Source organism: Anomaloglossus baeobatrachus, chromosome 8 (assembly GCF_048569485.1).
Source record: "Anomaloglossus baeobatrachus isolate aAnoBae1 chromosome 8, aAnoBae1.hap1, whole genome shotgun sequence".
Lineage (NCBI taxonomy): Eukaryota > Metazoa > Chordata > Amphibia > Anura > Aromobatidae > Anomaloglossus > Anomaloglossus baeobatrachus.
In genome coordinates, this window is record NC_134360.1 from 69,767,612 (window position 1) to 69,784,501 (window position 16,890).

The following is a 16,890-nucleotide window of genomic DNA, read 5'->3' on the forward strand; positions in this document are numbered from 1 at the left end:
GGCGTATGACGCAAACGCCGACGCCTGAGAGGTTAAAGACACAACCTGCGGAGTAGAGGCACGTGTGACTGCATTAATCTCCGACTGACAAGCCGAGATAGCTTGGAGTGCCCATACGGCTGCGAATGCCGGAGCAAAGGACGCGCCGATAGCTTCATAGATGGATTTCATCAGGAGCTCTATCTGCCTGTCAGTGGCATCCTTGAGTGATGCACCATCTGCCACTGCAACTATGGATCTAGCCGCCAGTCTAGAGACTGGAGGATCCACCTTGGGACACTGAGCCCAACCCTTGACTACGTCAGGGGGGAAGGGATAACGTGTGTCATTAAGGCGCTTAGTAAAGCGCTTATCTGGAAAAGCTCGGTGTTTCTGGACTGCATCTCTGAAGTCGGAGTGATCAAGAAACGCACTCCGTGTACGTTTGGGAAACCTAAAATGGAATTTCTCCTGCTGAGAAGCTGACTCCTCGATCGGAGGAGCTGGAGGAGAAAGATCCAACACCTGATTGATGGACGCTATAAGGTCGTTTACTATGGCGTCCCCTTCAGGTGTATCAAGGTTGAGAGCGGCGTCAGGATCAGAGCCCTGATCTGCCCCCTCCGCTTCATCCTCCAGAGAGTCCTCATGCTGAGACCCTGAACAGTGTGATGAAGTCGAGGGAAGCTCCCAGCGAGCCCGCTTAGCCGGTCTGGGACTGTGGTCCGTGTCGGAGTCCTCACCGTGGGACCTATGAGTCGCCCCAGGAGCACTTTGCTGCTCCAACCGAGGGGGGCCTGGGGTCAATGATTCAACAGTGCCCGGGGCCTGTGTTACCGGTCTGGACTGCAAAGCTTCTAGTATCTTAGTAGACTATTTATCCGTAGACTCAGAAAGTTTGTCAGCGAATACTGCAAACTCTGTCCCTGTCACCTGGACAGTGGCAGCAGGTGGTTCCACCTGGGCCGAGGGTCCCACCAGTGGCGGAGGCTCCGGCTGAGTGAGTGTCACCGGGGCCGAGCATTGCACACAATGAGGGTAGGTGGAACCTGCAGGTAGCATAGCCGCACAAGAGGTACAGGTTGCAAAGTAAGCCTGTGCCTTGGCACCCTTGCTTTTTGCGGACGACATGCTGTTGTCTCCTCTTAGAGCAATCAGAGAGGGTATATAGCCAAAAGCAAATAGTGCGGTCGTACAGAGTAAATGTATACAATATAAGCATATAGATATACACTTCGGCACCCAGGGGGGCCAGCACCTAGTAACAGGTGCGGCTTACCGACCGCCAGCAGCGGTTGTGTGACCACCAGATTCCCTGCCTGGGCCTCCCAGAGCTGTGGAGCTCGGTCCAGCGTCAGAAGTGCTGATAGGAATGGCTGCCAGCGTTCTGAGAGGAGGAGGGGGCCGTGGGCGTGCCTCAGAAAGTGTGGGAATCTGGTGCCCCACGGTGCTCAGTGAGGGGGGAGGAGGATACTAAGTATGCTCCAGCCCTCAGCGCTGACGTCCAGTGCAGCGTCCCACCCTTACCCCTGACTGGCAGGCCCAGGGGCGGGAGTATGCGGTACTAGGCCGCAAAAGCCGGGGAGTAAAGTTATAAGCGCGGCCGGCAAACAAGCGCGGTCAGCGCGGTAGTCCCGGCGCACCAACACACCCAGCAGCTGCTGCAGCGTCCATAACACAGGCGCTCTATGCGCCGTCCCCAAGGGGACACAGAGTACCTCAGAGGAGCAGGGCCTGTCCCTGATGATACCCGATCTCCTGTCCAGCAAATTCCCCCAGGGGCTGCGGAGGGAGCACGGTCCCAGTGCCTGGTGACCGGTTAGGATCCCACTTCACCCAGAGCCCCTAAGGGATGGGGAAGGAAAACAGCATGTGGCTCCTGCCTATGTACCCGCAATGGGTACCTCAACCTTAACAGCACCGCCGACCAGAGTGGGGTGAGAAGGGAGCATGCCGGGGGCCCTGTTATGGGCCCTCTTTTCTTCCATCCGATATAGTCAGCAGCTGCTGCTGACTAAATTGTGGAGCTTGCGTGCATGTGTGCCTCCTTCGCACAAAGCATAAAAACTGAGGAGCCCGTGATGCACGGGGGGGTGTATAGGCAGAGGGGAGGGGTTTACACTTTTAAGTGTAATACTTTGTGTGGCCTCCGGAGGCAGAGGCTATAGACCCCAATTGTCTGGGTCTCCCAATGGAGCGACAAAGAAAAGTGAATTACAAAGTTGTAGGGCATAATCAATTCAATACGAATCGACACCTTGCATACAGAAATGCTATGATTACAATGTGAAACTCACAAGGCTGCTGACGTGAAGAGATACCTCATGGAGACCTCCCTACAAGTCATTGGGTATGGTGGCTGTGTGGAGTGGCCTCCACGCTCACCTGACCTGACCTGACCCCATTGGACTTCTTTCTGTGAGGTCACATCAAACAGCAGGTGTATGCGACCCCTCCACCAACATTGCAGGACCTACAACGACGTATCACAGATGCTTGTGCAAACGTGTCACCTACCATATTGCACAACGTGCAGCAAGATACAGTATGCTGTCCAGAGTCCAGATGTGCATTGCATCTGACAGTGGCCACTTTGAGCATCAAGGTTAAATGAGCGCCATATGCATGACCAGCATTCAATGTTTTGGGTGGGCGTCATGGGTTTCATATCATAGCATTTCTGTATGCAAGGTGTCAATTCGTATTGAATTGATGATGCCCTACAATTTTTTTATTCACTTTTTTTCTCTATCTCGTTCCATTTTCAAGATAAAAATGCTAACCACGTTGTTTCATTGCGTAGCGCATGGCTACTTTACTATACCTACACACCACTTCTATGCCTATAGCTGCCGCCGTTCTCAAGTTAATTGCGGTGGACACACTGTATAATACTTTACACATTGCTAAATGCTAATAAAAGTGCTAAAGTATTAACTGAACACTTTGCACTCTGTATAAAAGGTATTTAATGTGCACTGTATGGCGATATCCTATGCTGTATAGAGTATTATCCTTGGTTGATTTTCTGTTTGTTTTCTCCACACTGTCTTCCAATAACTTTTATTTTTCCATCAATATAGCCATACAAGTGCTTGTTCTTAATGAGACGAGTTATCCTTTTGAAGGACACCATTCATTTTGCCCCATATTCTACTGGAAAATGGGAAAAACATTCCAAGTGTGGTGAAATTGCATGATTTTTTGGGGTATTTTATTCACCTTGTCCGCTATATGGTAAAACTGACCTGGCATTATGATTCCCCAGGTCAGTACGAGTTTGTAGATATCAAAGATGTATACTTTATAACACTTATAAGATAAGTGGTGAAAAAGAATTCAGAAATTTGTAAAAAAAAAATTAAAAAAATAGCACTTTTGTCATCATTTTCCGTGGCCTGTAGCATTTTTCTTTATCGGGATCTGGGGCTCAGTGATGGCTTATATTTTGCGTCTTGAGCTGAGATTTTTAAAAAGTATGCCAGTTTTGGGAAGATGTTGCCAAAAATGTAATGTAATGCAATGTTTTGATCGCCTACTACTGCATTTTTATGCAATATTGAGGAGACTCAAAAAAACAAAATTTTGGCGATTTTTTATCGCTATGCTGTGTACCATTCAGATTATTTTATTTTTTTGATAGATTGGATATGTCTGAACTCGGCGATAGCAAATGTGTTTTTTTTTTTATTGCTTATTTTCAATGGAGCAAAAGGGAAGGGAGGGGATTTAAACTTTTCCATTTTTCTTTTTCATATTTTTAAAAACTTAAGTTTTTACATTTTTAATTGATATTGCCAGTCCCCTTAGGGTCCAGGGCCATCAAGTCACAGGTCCGCTGATGGTGACGGGGAACCCCGCTGGAGTGCGTTAGATTATGCGAACAGAGTTTGACAGAACTAGTTAATTAACAGGCGCGGGTGAATCTTGTGATCCATGTGAGCCTGTGAGCTGCACGTCTGCTGATCAGATCAGCAGACATGTGCGGGAATAATGCATTAAAGGGACAGACACGGCCAAGGACGTGGATATATACGGGTTACAGGGGTTGTCTAAAATTAGAAAAACATGACCAATTTCTTTCATAAATAGGACTAGATCTGGACATGCAGAGCGGAGTTGAAGTTTAAGGGTACGTGCCCATGATCAGTGTTCAGAGCGTTTTGGATGCAGCATTTCAGCTGCGTCTAAAACGTTGCACTGTACAGGACAAGCACAGTGGATGGGATTTATAGAAATCCCATGCCCACTGTGCGTGTACTTCCTGCAGAATAAACTGACCTGTGGTGGCGAGCACCAAGCATGTCCATTCTTTAATGTGGAGTCACAAGCATTCTCTGCAGGGAGAACACAGCAAGAGACTGCAGCACCCCGAATTCTGATTGTGGGCACGGGCCGCTGCGGTCAACTACGGAGGAGACTCGCAGCCCCACAGGTCAGGTCCCACTGCGTCCAGAAAGCAATGGGTCCTGATTGTGGGCACGTAACTCAAAGTCAAAGTGTCACAAGGTCAAAATGGACCATTTTGCTTGTGTTATTCCCAGTGCTCCCTTATGTATGTACAGTATGTACGTATGTATATTTAAAGTCACAATACAGTTCCACAGCTATAAGCCTTTATTTTTAGTGCTAATTTTTAAATATTCTTTGCTAAATGTGTGCAGTTAACAGGACTCACTGGGGCGTGTCGTTAGGCTGCCCTACTAGACAGCGTGGAAGTAAGCAGCCATGTTTTTTAATCTTGTGCATCACCTTTAATTAGACAATGGAGGCATTGACCACTGTATTGGGGTGTTAGCAATCACTAATAGCAAAGAGCCATTGTACTCTAAGGCTATGTGCCCATGGGAGCTTGTATCTGCGGATTTTGCCGCGGAAAACCTGCGGATTTATCTGGATTTTCCAGGTAAATCCGCAGGTTTTAGCATGTACAGTCACTCCCCATGTTATCCTATGGGACATGGGGAGTGCTGTGTCCACGCTGCTGAAAGTGCGGCAGCCGAACATGCTGCGGATGTAAGCATCCGCATGTATAATTGCATGTCAATTATTCATGCAGAATTACCTGCGGATGTCCCGGCCCTCCGCTATGGAGATAGAGGCAGGGACGTCCGCAGGTAAGTCGCATTAATGTCCGCATGTTTCCCGCTGTAATCTAGCAGCTAAAAATAGCTGCGGACGCCGGCGTGCAGCTGGGGGAAACATGCGCTCGTACCTGCGGATACATCCGGAGGTACGAGCGCCCGTGGGCACATAGCCTAAAGCTATGTACCCAAGGGACAATATACCCGCGGATTTTGCCGCAGAAAACCTGCGGATTTATCTGGATTTTCTAGATTAATCTGCAGGTTTTAGCAAGTACAGACACTCCCCATGTTATCCTATGGGACATGGAGAGTACTGTGTCCATGCTGCGGTATGTGCAGCTGCAGAATATGCTGTGGATCGCCCGCAGCCGCACCTAACCGCATGTCAATTATTCCTGCGGAAAAATCTGCGGAATTCCTGGTCCTCCACTTTGGAGATAGAGGCTGCAGGTAAGTCACACGAATTTCCGCAGGTTTATCACAGATATTTCGCTGGAATCCCGTAGCAATGGATAGCTGTGGATTTCGGGGAGCAGCTGCAGTAAACCTGCGGATATATCTGCGGGTACATTGTCCCGTGGGCACATAGCCTAATACTGCGATGAATGATGTGCATCCAGATGAAGTGTGAGCTGTGCTAATCTCACCTGCTGAGGAGCTCTGCCAGTAAAAGATTTTGGGTCCAACAATTGTTCTAGTTGTCCATGAATAGGAGCAAAGTAGGGATCGGACCGAATTCTGTTGATCAAGTCGTTGTCGCCACCTTCCTGTTTTACGACAGCAGCGGCTTGCTGAGAGAGCACCCTAATACGCTCATGGCAGTCCTAAAGCGAAGAAATATAGAAAGTCACAGTTAAATATAATCAAATTATAATAAAAACATCTGCAGCTTGTTAAAAGGGAGCTTTCTGACTTTTTGGAAGTATATAGGTAAAAATATCAATTAGGCACACACTCGCCTTTCTAATTTATCAATGCTCCCCATGCCAACTGTTCCATGGTCCCTAGCTGGTGATGGTGAGCCAGTTCAGACGCCATGTACTATAAACCATGAAAATGGCTCCTCCATGTAAGTTATATATTATATATATATATATATTATACTATATACACACATATACATTATATTATATATACTACAGTACAGACCAAAAGTTTGGACACACCTTCTCATTCACAGAGTTTTGTTCATTTTCATGACTCTGAAAATTGTAGATTCACATTGAAGGCATCAAAACTATGAATTAACACATGTGGAATGAAATATTAACAAGAAAGTGTGAAAAAAGAGAATTTTGTTTACTTACCGTAAATTCTTTTTCTTATAGTTCCATATTGGGAGACCCAGACCATGGGTGTTTAGCTTCTGCCTCCGGAGGACACACAAAGTACTACACTTAAAAGTGTAGCTTCTCCCTCTGAGCTTATACACCCCCTGGAGAACCAGATCTAGCCAGTTTAGTGCAAAAGCTGAAGAATAGCCACCCACAAGTAGAACCGAGCAAGAACCGGAACAACCGGAGACTCTGTCCACGACAACAGCCGGTGATAACACAAGGAACAAGAAAATTGCCAACAGGCAACAGGGAGGGAGCTGGGTCTCCCAATACGGAAATATAAGAAAAAGAATTTACGGTAAGTAAACAAAATTCTCTTTTTCTTTATCGTTCCTATGGGAGACCCAGACCATGGGGCGTTCCAAAGCTGTCCCTGGGTGGGAATAAACAGAAAAAACTAAGAAGTAGGCGGAGCCTAACTTCACAAGTGGGCGACAGCCGCCTGAAGGATGCGTCTGCCCAAGCTCGCATCTGCCGAAACATGAGCATGCACTTGGTAGTGCTTCGAAAAGGTATGCAGGCTAGTCCAAGTGGCAGCCTGACAGACTTGTTGAGCCGTAGCCTGGTGCCTAAAAGCCCAAGAGGCACCGACAGCTCTGGTCGAGTGTGCTTTGAAAAGCTTGAGAGGTGCACCGCCTAAGCGCAGCGGTGCGAGACACATAAATCCGGAGAGCACGCACCAGATCCAGAGAATGCAGCGCTTTCTCAAAGCGATGAACAGGGGCCGGACAGAAGGAAGGCAAGGAAATGTCCTGGTTAAGGTGGAAGGGAGAGACCACCTTAGGAAGAAAGTCCGGAGTCGGACGGAGAACTACCTTGTCTTGGTGAAAAAACAAAAAAGGTGACTCCGAGGAGAGCGCAGCCAAATCAGAGACTCTCCTGAGAGAAGTTATGGCAACTAGAAAGGCCACCCTTTGAGAAAGACGATACAAAAGAAACCTCCCTAAGGGGCTCAAAAGGGGGTTTCTGCAATACCGTGAGGACCAAGTTAAGGTCCCAGGGATCCAAGGGCCGCCGATAAGGCGGAATGATGTGAGACGCGCCTTGCATGAAGGTGCGGACCTGAGCCAGCCGGGCGAGACGCCGCTGGAACAGCACTGATAGAGCTGAGACTTGTCCCTTGAGAGAGTTGAGGGACAGTCCGAGCTGCAGACCGGACTGTAAAAAAGACAGAAGGGTCGGCAACGAGAATGGCAAAAGGAGGATGGCCGGAAGAGCGACACCAGGACAGGAAAATTTTCCAAGTCCTGTGATAGATCTTGACGAAGGAAGACTTACGGGCCCGAGTCATAGTGGAGCTGACTTCAGGAGGAATACCAGAAGCCATCAAAATCCAGGACTCAAGAGCCACGCCGTCAAATTGTGTGCCGCAGAATTCGGGCGGAAAAACGGACCTTGCGAGAGTAGGTCTGGACGATCCGGAAGATGCCACGACATCTCTACGGACAGTTGGAGCAGGTCCGGATACCAAGCTCGCCTGGGCCAGTCCGGTGGGTAAGAGAGCTAGAGGGGGAAACACGTAGGACAGACGAAACTGGGACCAATCCTGAACCAGAGCGTCCGCGGCGAAGGCCTGAGGATCGTGGGAGCGAGCCACGTAAACCGGAACCTTGTTGTTGAGACGGGATGCCATTAGGTCCACGTCCAGAGTGCCCCACTTGCAGCACATTGACTGAAACACTGCCGGGTGCAGGGACCACTCGCCACCGTCCACGGATTGACAGCTGAGATAATCTGCCTCCCAGTTTTCTACGTCTGGGATGTGGACTGCAGATATAGTGGACTTGGAGTCCTCCACCCATTGAAGAATGCGTTGGACCTCCAACATTGCCAGGCGGCTGCGTGTCCCGCCTTGGTGATTGATGTAGGCAACCGCTGTCGCGTTGTCTGACTGGACTCGGATGTGCCTGCCCGCCAGCAGGTGGTGAAAGGCTAGGAGAGCTAGAAGCACAGCTCTGGTTTCCAGCACATTGATTGAAAGGGCTGACTCGGACGGAGTCCAAGTGCCCTGTGCTCTGTGGTGGAGATATACCGCTCTCCAGCCGGATAGGCTGGCATCCGTGGTGAGAATCACCCAGGACGGAGTCAGAAAGGAGCGCCCTTGGGACAGGGAGAGGGGTCGAAGCCACCACTGAAGAGAGCTCCTGGTCCGTGGCGACAGAGCCACTAACCTGTGTAAGGAGGAAGGCCGCTTGCCCCAACAGCGGAGAATGTCCAGCTGCAGGGGGCGCAGATGGAACTGGGCAAAGGGAACTGCCTCCATGGACGCCACCATTTGACCCAGCACCTGCATCAGGCGCCTGAGGGTATAACGGCGGGGCCGCAGCAGAGAGCGCACCGCTAGCTGGAGAGACTGCCGTTTGACTAAGGGCAACTTCACAAGTGCCGGCAAAGTCTCGAACTGCATCCCTAGGTATGTGAGACTCTGGGTCGGAGTCAGGGTGGACTTGGGAAGATTGACAAGCCACCCGAATTGGGCTAGAGTGGAGAGAGTGAGCGAGACACTCCGCTGACAGTCTGCGCTGGATGGAGCCTTGACCAGAAGGTCGTCCAGATAAGGAAACACTGCCAACCCCTGGAGGTGCAGGACCGCAATCACTGCCGCCATGACCTTGGTGAATACCCGAGGGGCCGTGGCTAACCCGAAGGGGAGAGCCACGAATTGGAAATGATCCTCTCCTATCGCAAAACGTAACCAACGCTGGTGTGACACTGCGATTGGCACATGTAGATAGGCATCTCTGATGTCGAAGGACGCCAGGAAATCCCCTTGGGTCATAGAGGCAATGACTGATCGCAGAGACTCCATGCGAAAATGCCGCACCCGGACATGCTTGTTGAGAAGCTTGAGATCCAGGATGGGCCGGAAGGTACCGTCCTTTTTTGGAACTAGGAAGAGATTTGAGTAAAAACCTCTGAACCGTTCTCGAGCAGGAACTGGTACAATCACACCGTTTGCCTCCAAGGATGCCACGGCCTGTGAGAAGGCGGCAGCCTTGGAGCAGGGGGGAGTTGAGAGAAAAAAATCTGTTTGGAGGACTGGAAGAGAATTCTATCCTGTAGCCGTGAGATATGATGTCTCTCACCCACTGATCGGAGACTTGCTTTAACCAAGCGTCGCCAAAGTGGGAGAGCCTGCCACTGACTGAGGACGTGGCTGGAGCGGGCCGAGAGTCATGAGGAGGCTGCCTTAGTGGTAGAACCTCCTGCGGACTTCTGCGGACGCGCTTTTGTGCGCCAGTTGGATTTCTGATCCTTAGCTGAGTTAGCGGACGAGGCGGAAGGCTTAGAGGATGACCAGTTGGAGGAACGAAAGGAACGAAACCTCGATTGATTCCTACCCTGGGCGGGTTTCCTGGTCTTGGTTTGTGGCATGGAAGTACTCTTCCCGCCAGTAGCTTCCTTAATGATTTCATGCAGCTGTTCACCAAACAGCCGTGAACCAGTAAAAGGGAGCCCAGCAAGAAACTTCTTGGAAGAAGAATCTGCCTTCCACTCTCAAAGCCACAAAATCCTGCGGATAACAAGAGAATTAGCTGAAGCCACCGCAGTGCGGTGAGCAGCCTCTAGCATTGCAGACATGGCATAAGATGAAAAAGCTGAAGCCTGAGAAGTTAAGGTAACCATCTCAGGCATAGATTCCTTGGTGAGGGAATGCATCTCCTCCAGAGAAGCAGAGATGGCTTTGAGAGCCCACACTGCTGCAAAAGTCGGGGAAAATGCGGCCCCCGCAGCTTCATACACAGATTTGGCCAAAAGGTCAATCTGACGGTCAGTGGAATCCTTAAGTGAGGTGCCGTCAGCCACCGACACAACGGTCTGGGCTGATAGCCTAGACACCGGAGGGTCTACCTTTGGGGAGTGAGACCACTCCTTGAGCACCTCAGGTGGAAATGGAAACCGATCATCAGAACCACGCTTTGGAAAGCGTTTGTCAGGGCAGGCCCTGGGCTTGGTCACAGCGGTCTGAAAACTGGAGTGGTTAAAGAACACACTCTTCACTCTCTTAGGCGAAGTAAACTGATGTTTTTCTGCCAAAGAGGGTTGCTCCTCTGAGACTGGCGGATTGAGATCCGGCACAGAATTAATAGAAGCAATCAAGTCACTAAGATCGGAGTCACCCTCAGAGAAATCGATGGGATACATAGTCTCCGAGCCACCCGTGAGGGCATCCTCCTCATCTTGTGAGTCAGCTCTTGAGACAGAGCCGTGGGATGAGGAGGGGGAGGAAACCCTGCGCCTTCTCTTAGAAGGACGGGGTCTGGGACCTGATGATGAATCCTCTGTGAGCTCTGATGGACGGAGGTCAGAGGATAGGAATCCTCTGTCAAGAGTATTAGAGGCACCCTGTGAGGAGGGCTGATGCATATTCATCAAAGTCCTGGACAAAAGTCCCATGGACTCAGCAAATGACTGGGATATGGACCTAGAAAAGGACTCTACCCAGGCCGGGGGTTCAGCCACAGGTGCAGCAGCAGCCTGAGAGACCACTGGGGGTGAGACTCCAGGCTGTGGCACCGCCAAGTTAGAGCAACCATCACAGTGTGGATAAGTGCTCAGTTCAGGCAGCATGAGCTTACATGCAGTGCATACTGAATAAAGCTTTGGAGCCTTGCTCCTTGTGTGAGACATGCTGCTGGAGTGGGGGCTTTGCAGAGAATGAACCCCAGGGAGAATATACAGAGGTCCACAACCGGAGACCGGCTGTGGCTTACCAGACCGCTGGGCGCGGTGTTGTGTGCCCTCCAGATCCCGAAACCCGGTCCCCCAGTGCACAGCACCTCAGCAGAGATGCAGAGTGCAGAATGTCCCAGAGCAGAGTGAACTCTGCGTGAGAAATGGCCACCGGAGCGAGGAGAGGGGGCGGGACTAGGGGGCGTTTCTATAGGAGAGCGGGAACTGGAGGGCTATAGAGACCTGCAGGGGAGGAGGGACGCCCCAGCAGTGGGGAGTGTCCCTCCCCTGTGTAGAACGGCCGCCGGGAGGAGCCGAGCCTGTCCTTCTGCATGAGTGACATGCAAGGGCAGGAAAACGAAACTAGGCCTCCGGCGAAGCCGGGGCCTAAATTTAAGCGGCGAGGCCGACAAGCAGGCACCATCGGCATGGTTCTCAGGCAAAAGCTAGAGAACCCGCCGGAAAAGGCAAAATAATCATATACAGCATACTCTCCCCATACAATAAAGAACCGGGACCCCCAACACATAAACGTCTCAGGTACTTAGCTGCTGAGACGCAGGGCCAGGTCCCTGGGGATGAGTGCTCTGGTCCAACAGGATCCTCAAGGGGCTGTGGATGGAGACCGGACTCCTGCCAGGCATGGAGACCGTGCTGGCTTCCACTTCAAGCCAGAGCCCAGGAGGGATGGTGAAGGAGCGCGGCATGTAAGGCTCCAGCCTTGGAAATCAACCTTAACAACACCGCCGACACAGTGGGGTGAGAAGGGATATGCCGGGAGTCCAGACTTGAACCCGCTTTTCTTCAAACTCTTTCCAAAAATCAAACAAATCAGATGAGAATGCATGTGTGGATGTATGCCTCCTGAACACAAAGCGATAAACTGGCTAGATCTGGTTCTCCAGGGGGTGTATAAGCTCAGAGGGAGGAGCTACACTTTTAAGTGTAGTACTTTGTGTGTCCTCCGGAGGCAGAAGCTAAACACCCATGGTCTGGGTCTCCCATAGGAACGATAAAGAAATATGTCTTATATTCTAGGTTCTTCAAAGTAGACACCTTTTGCTTTCATTACTGCTTTGCACAATCTTGGCATTCTCTTGATGAGCTTCAAGAGGTAGTCACCGGAAATGGTTTTCCAACAGTCTTGAAGGAGTTCCCAGAGATGCTTAGCACTTGTTGGCCCTTTTGCCTTCACTCTGCGGTCCAGCTCACCCCAAACCATCTCGATTGGGTTCAGGTCTGGTGACTGGAGGCCAGGTCATCTGGCGTAGAACCTCATCACTCTCCTTCTTAGTCAAATAGCCCTTACACAGCCTGGAGGTGTGTTTGAGGTCATTGTCCTGTTGAAAAATAAATTATGGTCCAACTAAACGCAAACCGGATAGAATAGCATGCTGCTGCAAGATGCTGTGGTAGCCATGCTGGTTCAGTAGGCCTTCAATTTTGAATAAATCAACAGTGTCACCAGCAAAGCACCCCCACACCGTCACACCTCCTCCTCCATGCTTCACGGTGGGAACCAGGCATGTAGAGTCCATCCATTCACCTTTTCTGCGTCGCACAAAGTCATGGTGGTTGGATCCAAAGATCTCAAATGGACTCTTCAGACCAAAGCACAGATTTCCACTGGTCTAATGTCCATTCCTTGTGTTCTTTAGCCCAAAAAAAGTCTCTTCTGCTTGTTGTTTGTCCTTCGCAGTGGTTTCCTAGCAGCTATTTTACCATGAAGACCTGCTGCACAAAGTCTCCTCTTAACAGTTGTTCTAGAGATGTGTCTGCTGCTAGAACTCTGTGTGGCATTGACCTGGTCTCTAATCTGAGCTGCTGTTAACCTGCGTTTTCTGAGGCTGGTGACTCAGATAAACTTATCCTCTGGAGCAGAGGAGACTCTTGGTCTTCCTTTCCTGGGGCGGTCCTCATGTGAGCCAGTTTCTTTGAAAGTGTCCCCAACTGCAGTGTCAAAAACCATCAAACACTACAAAGTTTTCCCAATTTTTCAGACTGACTGACCTTCATTTCTTACAGTAATTATGGCCACTTGTTTTTCTTTACTTAGAATTTGTATTATGGCAAGAAAAAAGCAGTTAACAGTCTATTCAGTAGGACTATCAGCCGTGTATCCACCAGACTCCTGCACAACACAACTGATGGTCCCAACCCCATTTATAAGGCAAGAAATCCCACTTATTAAACTTAACAAGGCACACCTGTGAAGTGAAAACCATTTCCAGTGACTACCTCTTGAAGCTCATCAAGAGAATGCCAAGAGTGTGCAAAGCAGTAATCAAAGCAAAAGGCGGCTACTTTGAAGAACCTAGAATATAAGACATATTTTCAGTTGTTGTTTCACACTTTTTTGTTAAAGGAGTTGTCCGACATAACAAAAATGTTTGAGTTTAAGCTAATCTGTGCTGTATTGTCATATTAAATCACCCCTACATTGTTATTTTTTGTTTTCTAACTTTTGTTCCTCTTGAATTATCCCTTTATTCTGTGCAGCTTCTTGTTTACATTCAGCTCCAGCAAACATGACCACTTCCTGTGCAAAACCTCAGTCAGCGCTGTCACCGCCCGGCCTTAGTGTCCAGCCCCACCCCAGTGTCCAGCCGCACCCTCTGCCCGCCCCCTGTACACACATTCCCTGTTAGTATATTCTGCCCCAGCACTTACCTCTCATCACTACACGGCAGGACACTACAGGGCAGGACACTGCAGGGCAGCACATTACAGGACACTACAGGACAGGACACTACAGGGCAGCACATTACAGGACACTACAGGACAGGACACTACAGGGCAGCACATTACAGGACACTACAGGACAGGACACTACAGGGCAGGACACTACAGGCAGGACACTACAGGGCAGGACACTACAGGACACTACAGGACAGGACACTACAGGGCAGCACATTACAGGACACTACAGGACAGGACACTACAGGGCAGGACACTACAGGGCAGGACACTACAGGGCAGGACACTACAGGACACTACAGGGCAGGACACTACAGGACACTACAGGGCAGGACACTACAGGGCAGGACACTACAGGGCAGGACACTACAGGGCAGGACACTACAGGGCAGGACACTACAGGGCAGGACACTACAGGACACTACAGGACACTACAGGGCAGGACACTACAGGACACTACAGGGCAGGACACTACAGGGCAGGACACTACAGGGCAGGACACTACAGGACACTACAGGACACTACAGGGCAGGACACTACAGGGCAGCACACTACAGGGCAGGACACTACAGGGCAGGACACTACAGGGCAGGACACTACAGGGCAGGACACTACAGGGCAGGACACTACAGGGCAGGACACTACAGGGCAGGACACTACAGGGCAGGACACTACAGGGCAGGACTCTACAGGGCAGGACTCTACAGGGCAGGACTCTACAGGGCAGGACTCTACAGGGCAGGACTCTACAGGGCAGGACACTACAGGGCAGGACACTACAGGGCAGGACACTACAGGGCAGGACACTACAGGGCAGCACATTACAGGACACTACAGGACAGGACACTACAGGGCAGCACATTACAGGACAGATCACTACAGGGCAGCACATTACAGGACACTACAGGACAGGACACTACAGGGCAGCACATTACAGGACACTACAGGACAGGACACTACAGGGCAGGACACTACAGGGCAGGACACTACAGAGCACTACAGGGCAGCACATTACAGGACAGGACACTACAGGGCAGCACATTACAGGACAGATCACTACAGGGCAGCACATTACAGGACAGGACACTACAGGACAGGACACTACAGGGCAGCACATTACAGGACACTACAGGACAGGACACTACAGGACAGGACACTACAGGACAGGACACTACAGGGCAGCACATTACAGGACACTACAGGACAGGACACTACAGGGCAGCACATTACAGGACACTACAGGACACTACAGGGCAGGACACTACAGGGCAGCACATTACAGTACACTACAGGGCAGGACACTACAGGGCAGGACACTACAGGGCAGGACACTACAGGGCAGGACACTACAGGACAGGACACTACAGGGCAGCACATTACAGGACACTACAGGACAGGACACTACAGGGCACTACAGGGCAGGACACTACAGGGCAGCACATTACAGGACACTACAGGGCAGGACACTACAGGGCAGCACAGTACAGGACACTACAATCAGGACACTACAGGGCAGCACATTACAGGACACTACAGGGCAGATCACTACAGGGCAGCACATTACAGGACACTACAGGACAGGACACTACAGGGCAGGACACTACAGGGCAGGACACTACAGAGCACTACAGGGCAGCACATTACAGGACAGGGCACTACAGGGCAGCACATTACAGGACAGGACACTACAGGGCAGCACATTACAGGACAGATCACTACAGGGCAGCACATTACAGGACAGGACACTACAGGACAGGACACTACAGGGCAGCACATTACAGGACACTACAGGACAGGACACTACAGGGCAGCACATTACAGGACACTACAGGGCAGCACATTACAGGACACTACAGGACACTACAGGACAGGACACTACAGGGCAGGACACTACAGGACACTACAGGGCAGGACACTACAGGGCAGGACACTACAGGGCAGGACACTACAGGACACTACAGGGCAGGACACTACAGGGCAGGACACTACAGGGCAGCACACTACAGGGCAGCACACTACAGGGCAGCACACTACAGGGCAGGACACTACAGGGCAGGACACTACAGGGCAGGACACTACAGGGCAGGACACTACAGGGCAGGACACTACAGGGCAGCACATTACAGGACACTACAGGACAGGACACTACAGGGCAGCACATTACAGGACAGATCACTACAGGGCAGCACATTACAGGACACTACAGGACAGGACACTACAGGGCAGCATATTACAGGACACTACAGGACAGGACACTACAGGGCAGGACACTACAGGGCAGGACACTACAGGGCAGGACACTACAGGGCAGGACACTACAGAGCACTACAGGGCAGCACATTACAGGACAGGACACTACAGTGCAGCACATTACAGGACAGATCACTACAGGGCAGCACATTACAGGACAGGACACTACAGGACAGGACACTACAGGGCAGCACATTACAGGACACTACAGGACAGGACACTACAGGGCAGCACATTACAGGACACTACAGGACAGGACACTACAGAGCAGCACATTACAGGACACTACAGGACACTACAGGGCAGGACACTACAGGGCAGGACACTACAGGGCAGGACACTACAGGGCAGGACACTACAGGGCAGGACACTACAGGGCAGGACACTACAGGGCAGCACACTACAGGGCAGCACACTACAGGGCAGCACACTACAGGGCAGCACACTACAGGGCAGGATACTACAGGGCAGGACACTACAGGGCAGCACACTACAGGGCAGCGCACTACAGGGCAGCACACTACAGGGCAGCACACTACAAGGCAGCGCACTGCACGGCAGCGCACTACACTACAGCATTGCAAATAACAGCCCCACATCGGGCTCTGCACCCCACACCACATCGGGCTCTGCACCCCACACCACATCAGGCTCTGCACCGCATACACACACATCGGGCTGTGCACCGCATACACAAACATACATACACACACATCGGGCTGTGCAACGCATATACACACACACACACACACACACACACACACACACACACACACACACACACACCACCCCATAGGGAGTACATACTCACCAGTCATCGGTCCCCGCCGCTCCTGCACGTTCGTGCGCTGTCTGTGCTCTAGACA

The 16,890-nt window shown here is 50.9% G+C and overlaps 1 protein-coding gene across 1 annotated transcript in view; it reads right to left on the bottom strand.

The window, feature by feature from the left end:
• Positions 1–16,890, bottom strand: part of ADSL (adenylosuccinate lyase) — a 158,780-nt gene that overhangs the window by 18,705 nt on the left and 123,185 nt on the right. The window contains exon 12 of the mRNA XM_075321777.1: positions 5,714–5,890. Within this exon, the coding sequence (XP_075177892.1) occupies positions 5,714–5,890 (177 nt within the window). The remainder of the gene's footprint in view (positions 1–5,713; positions 5,891–16,890) is intronic.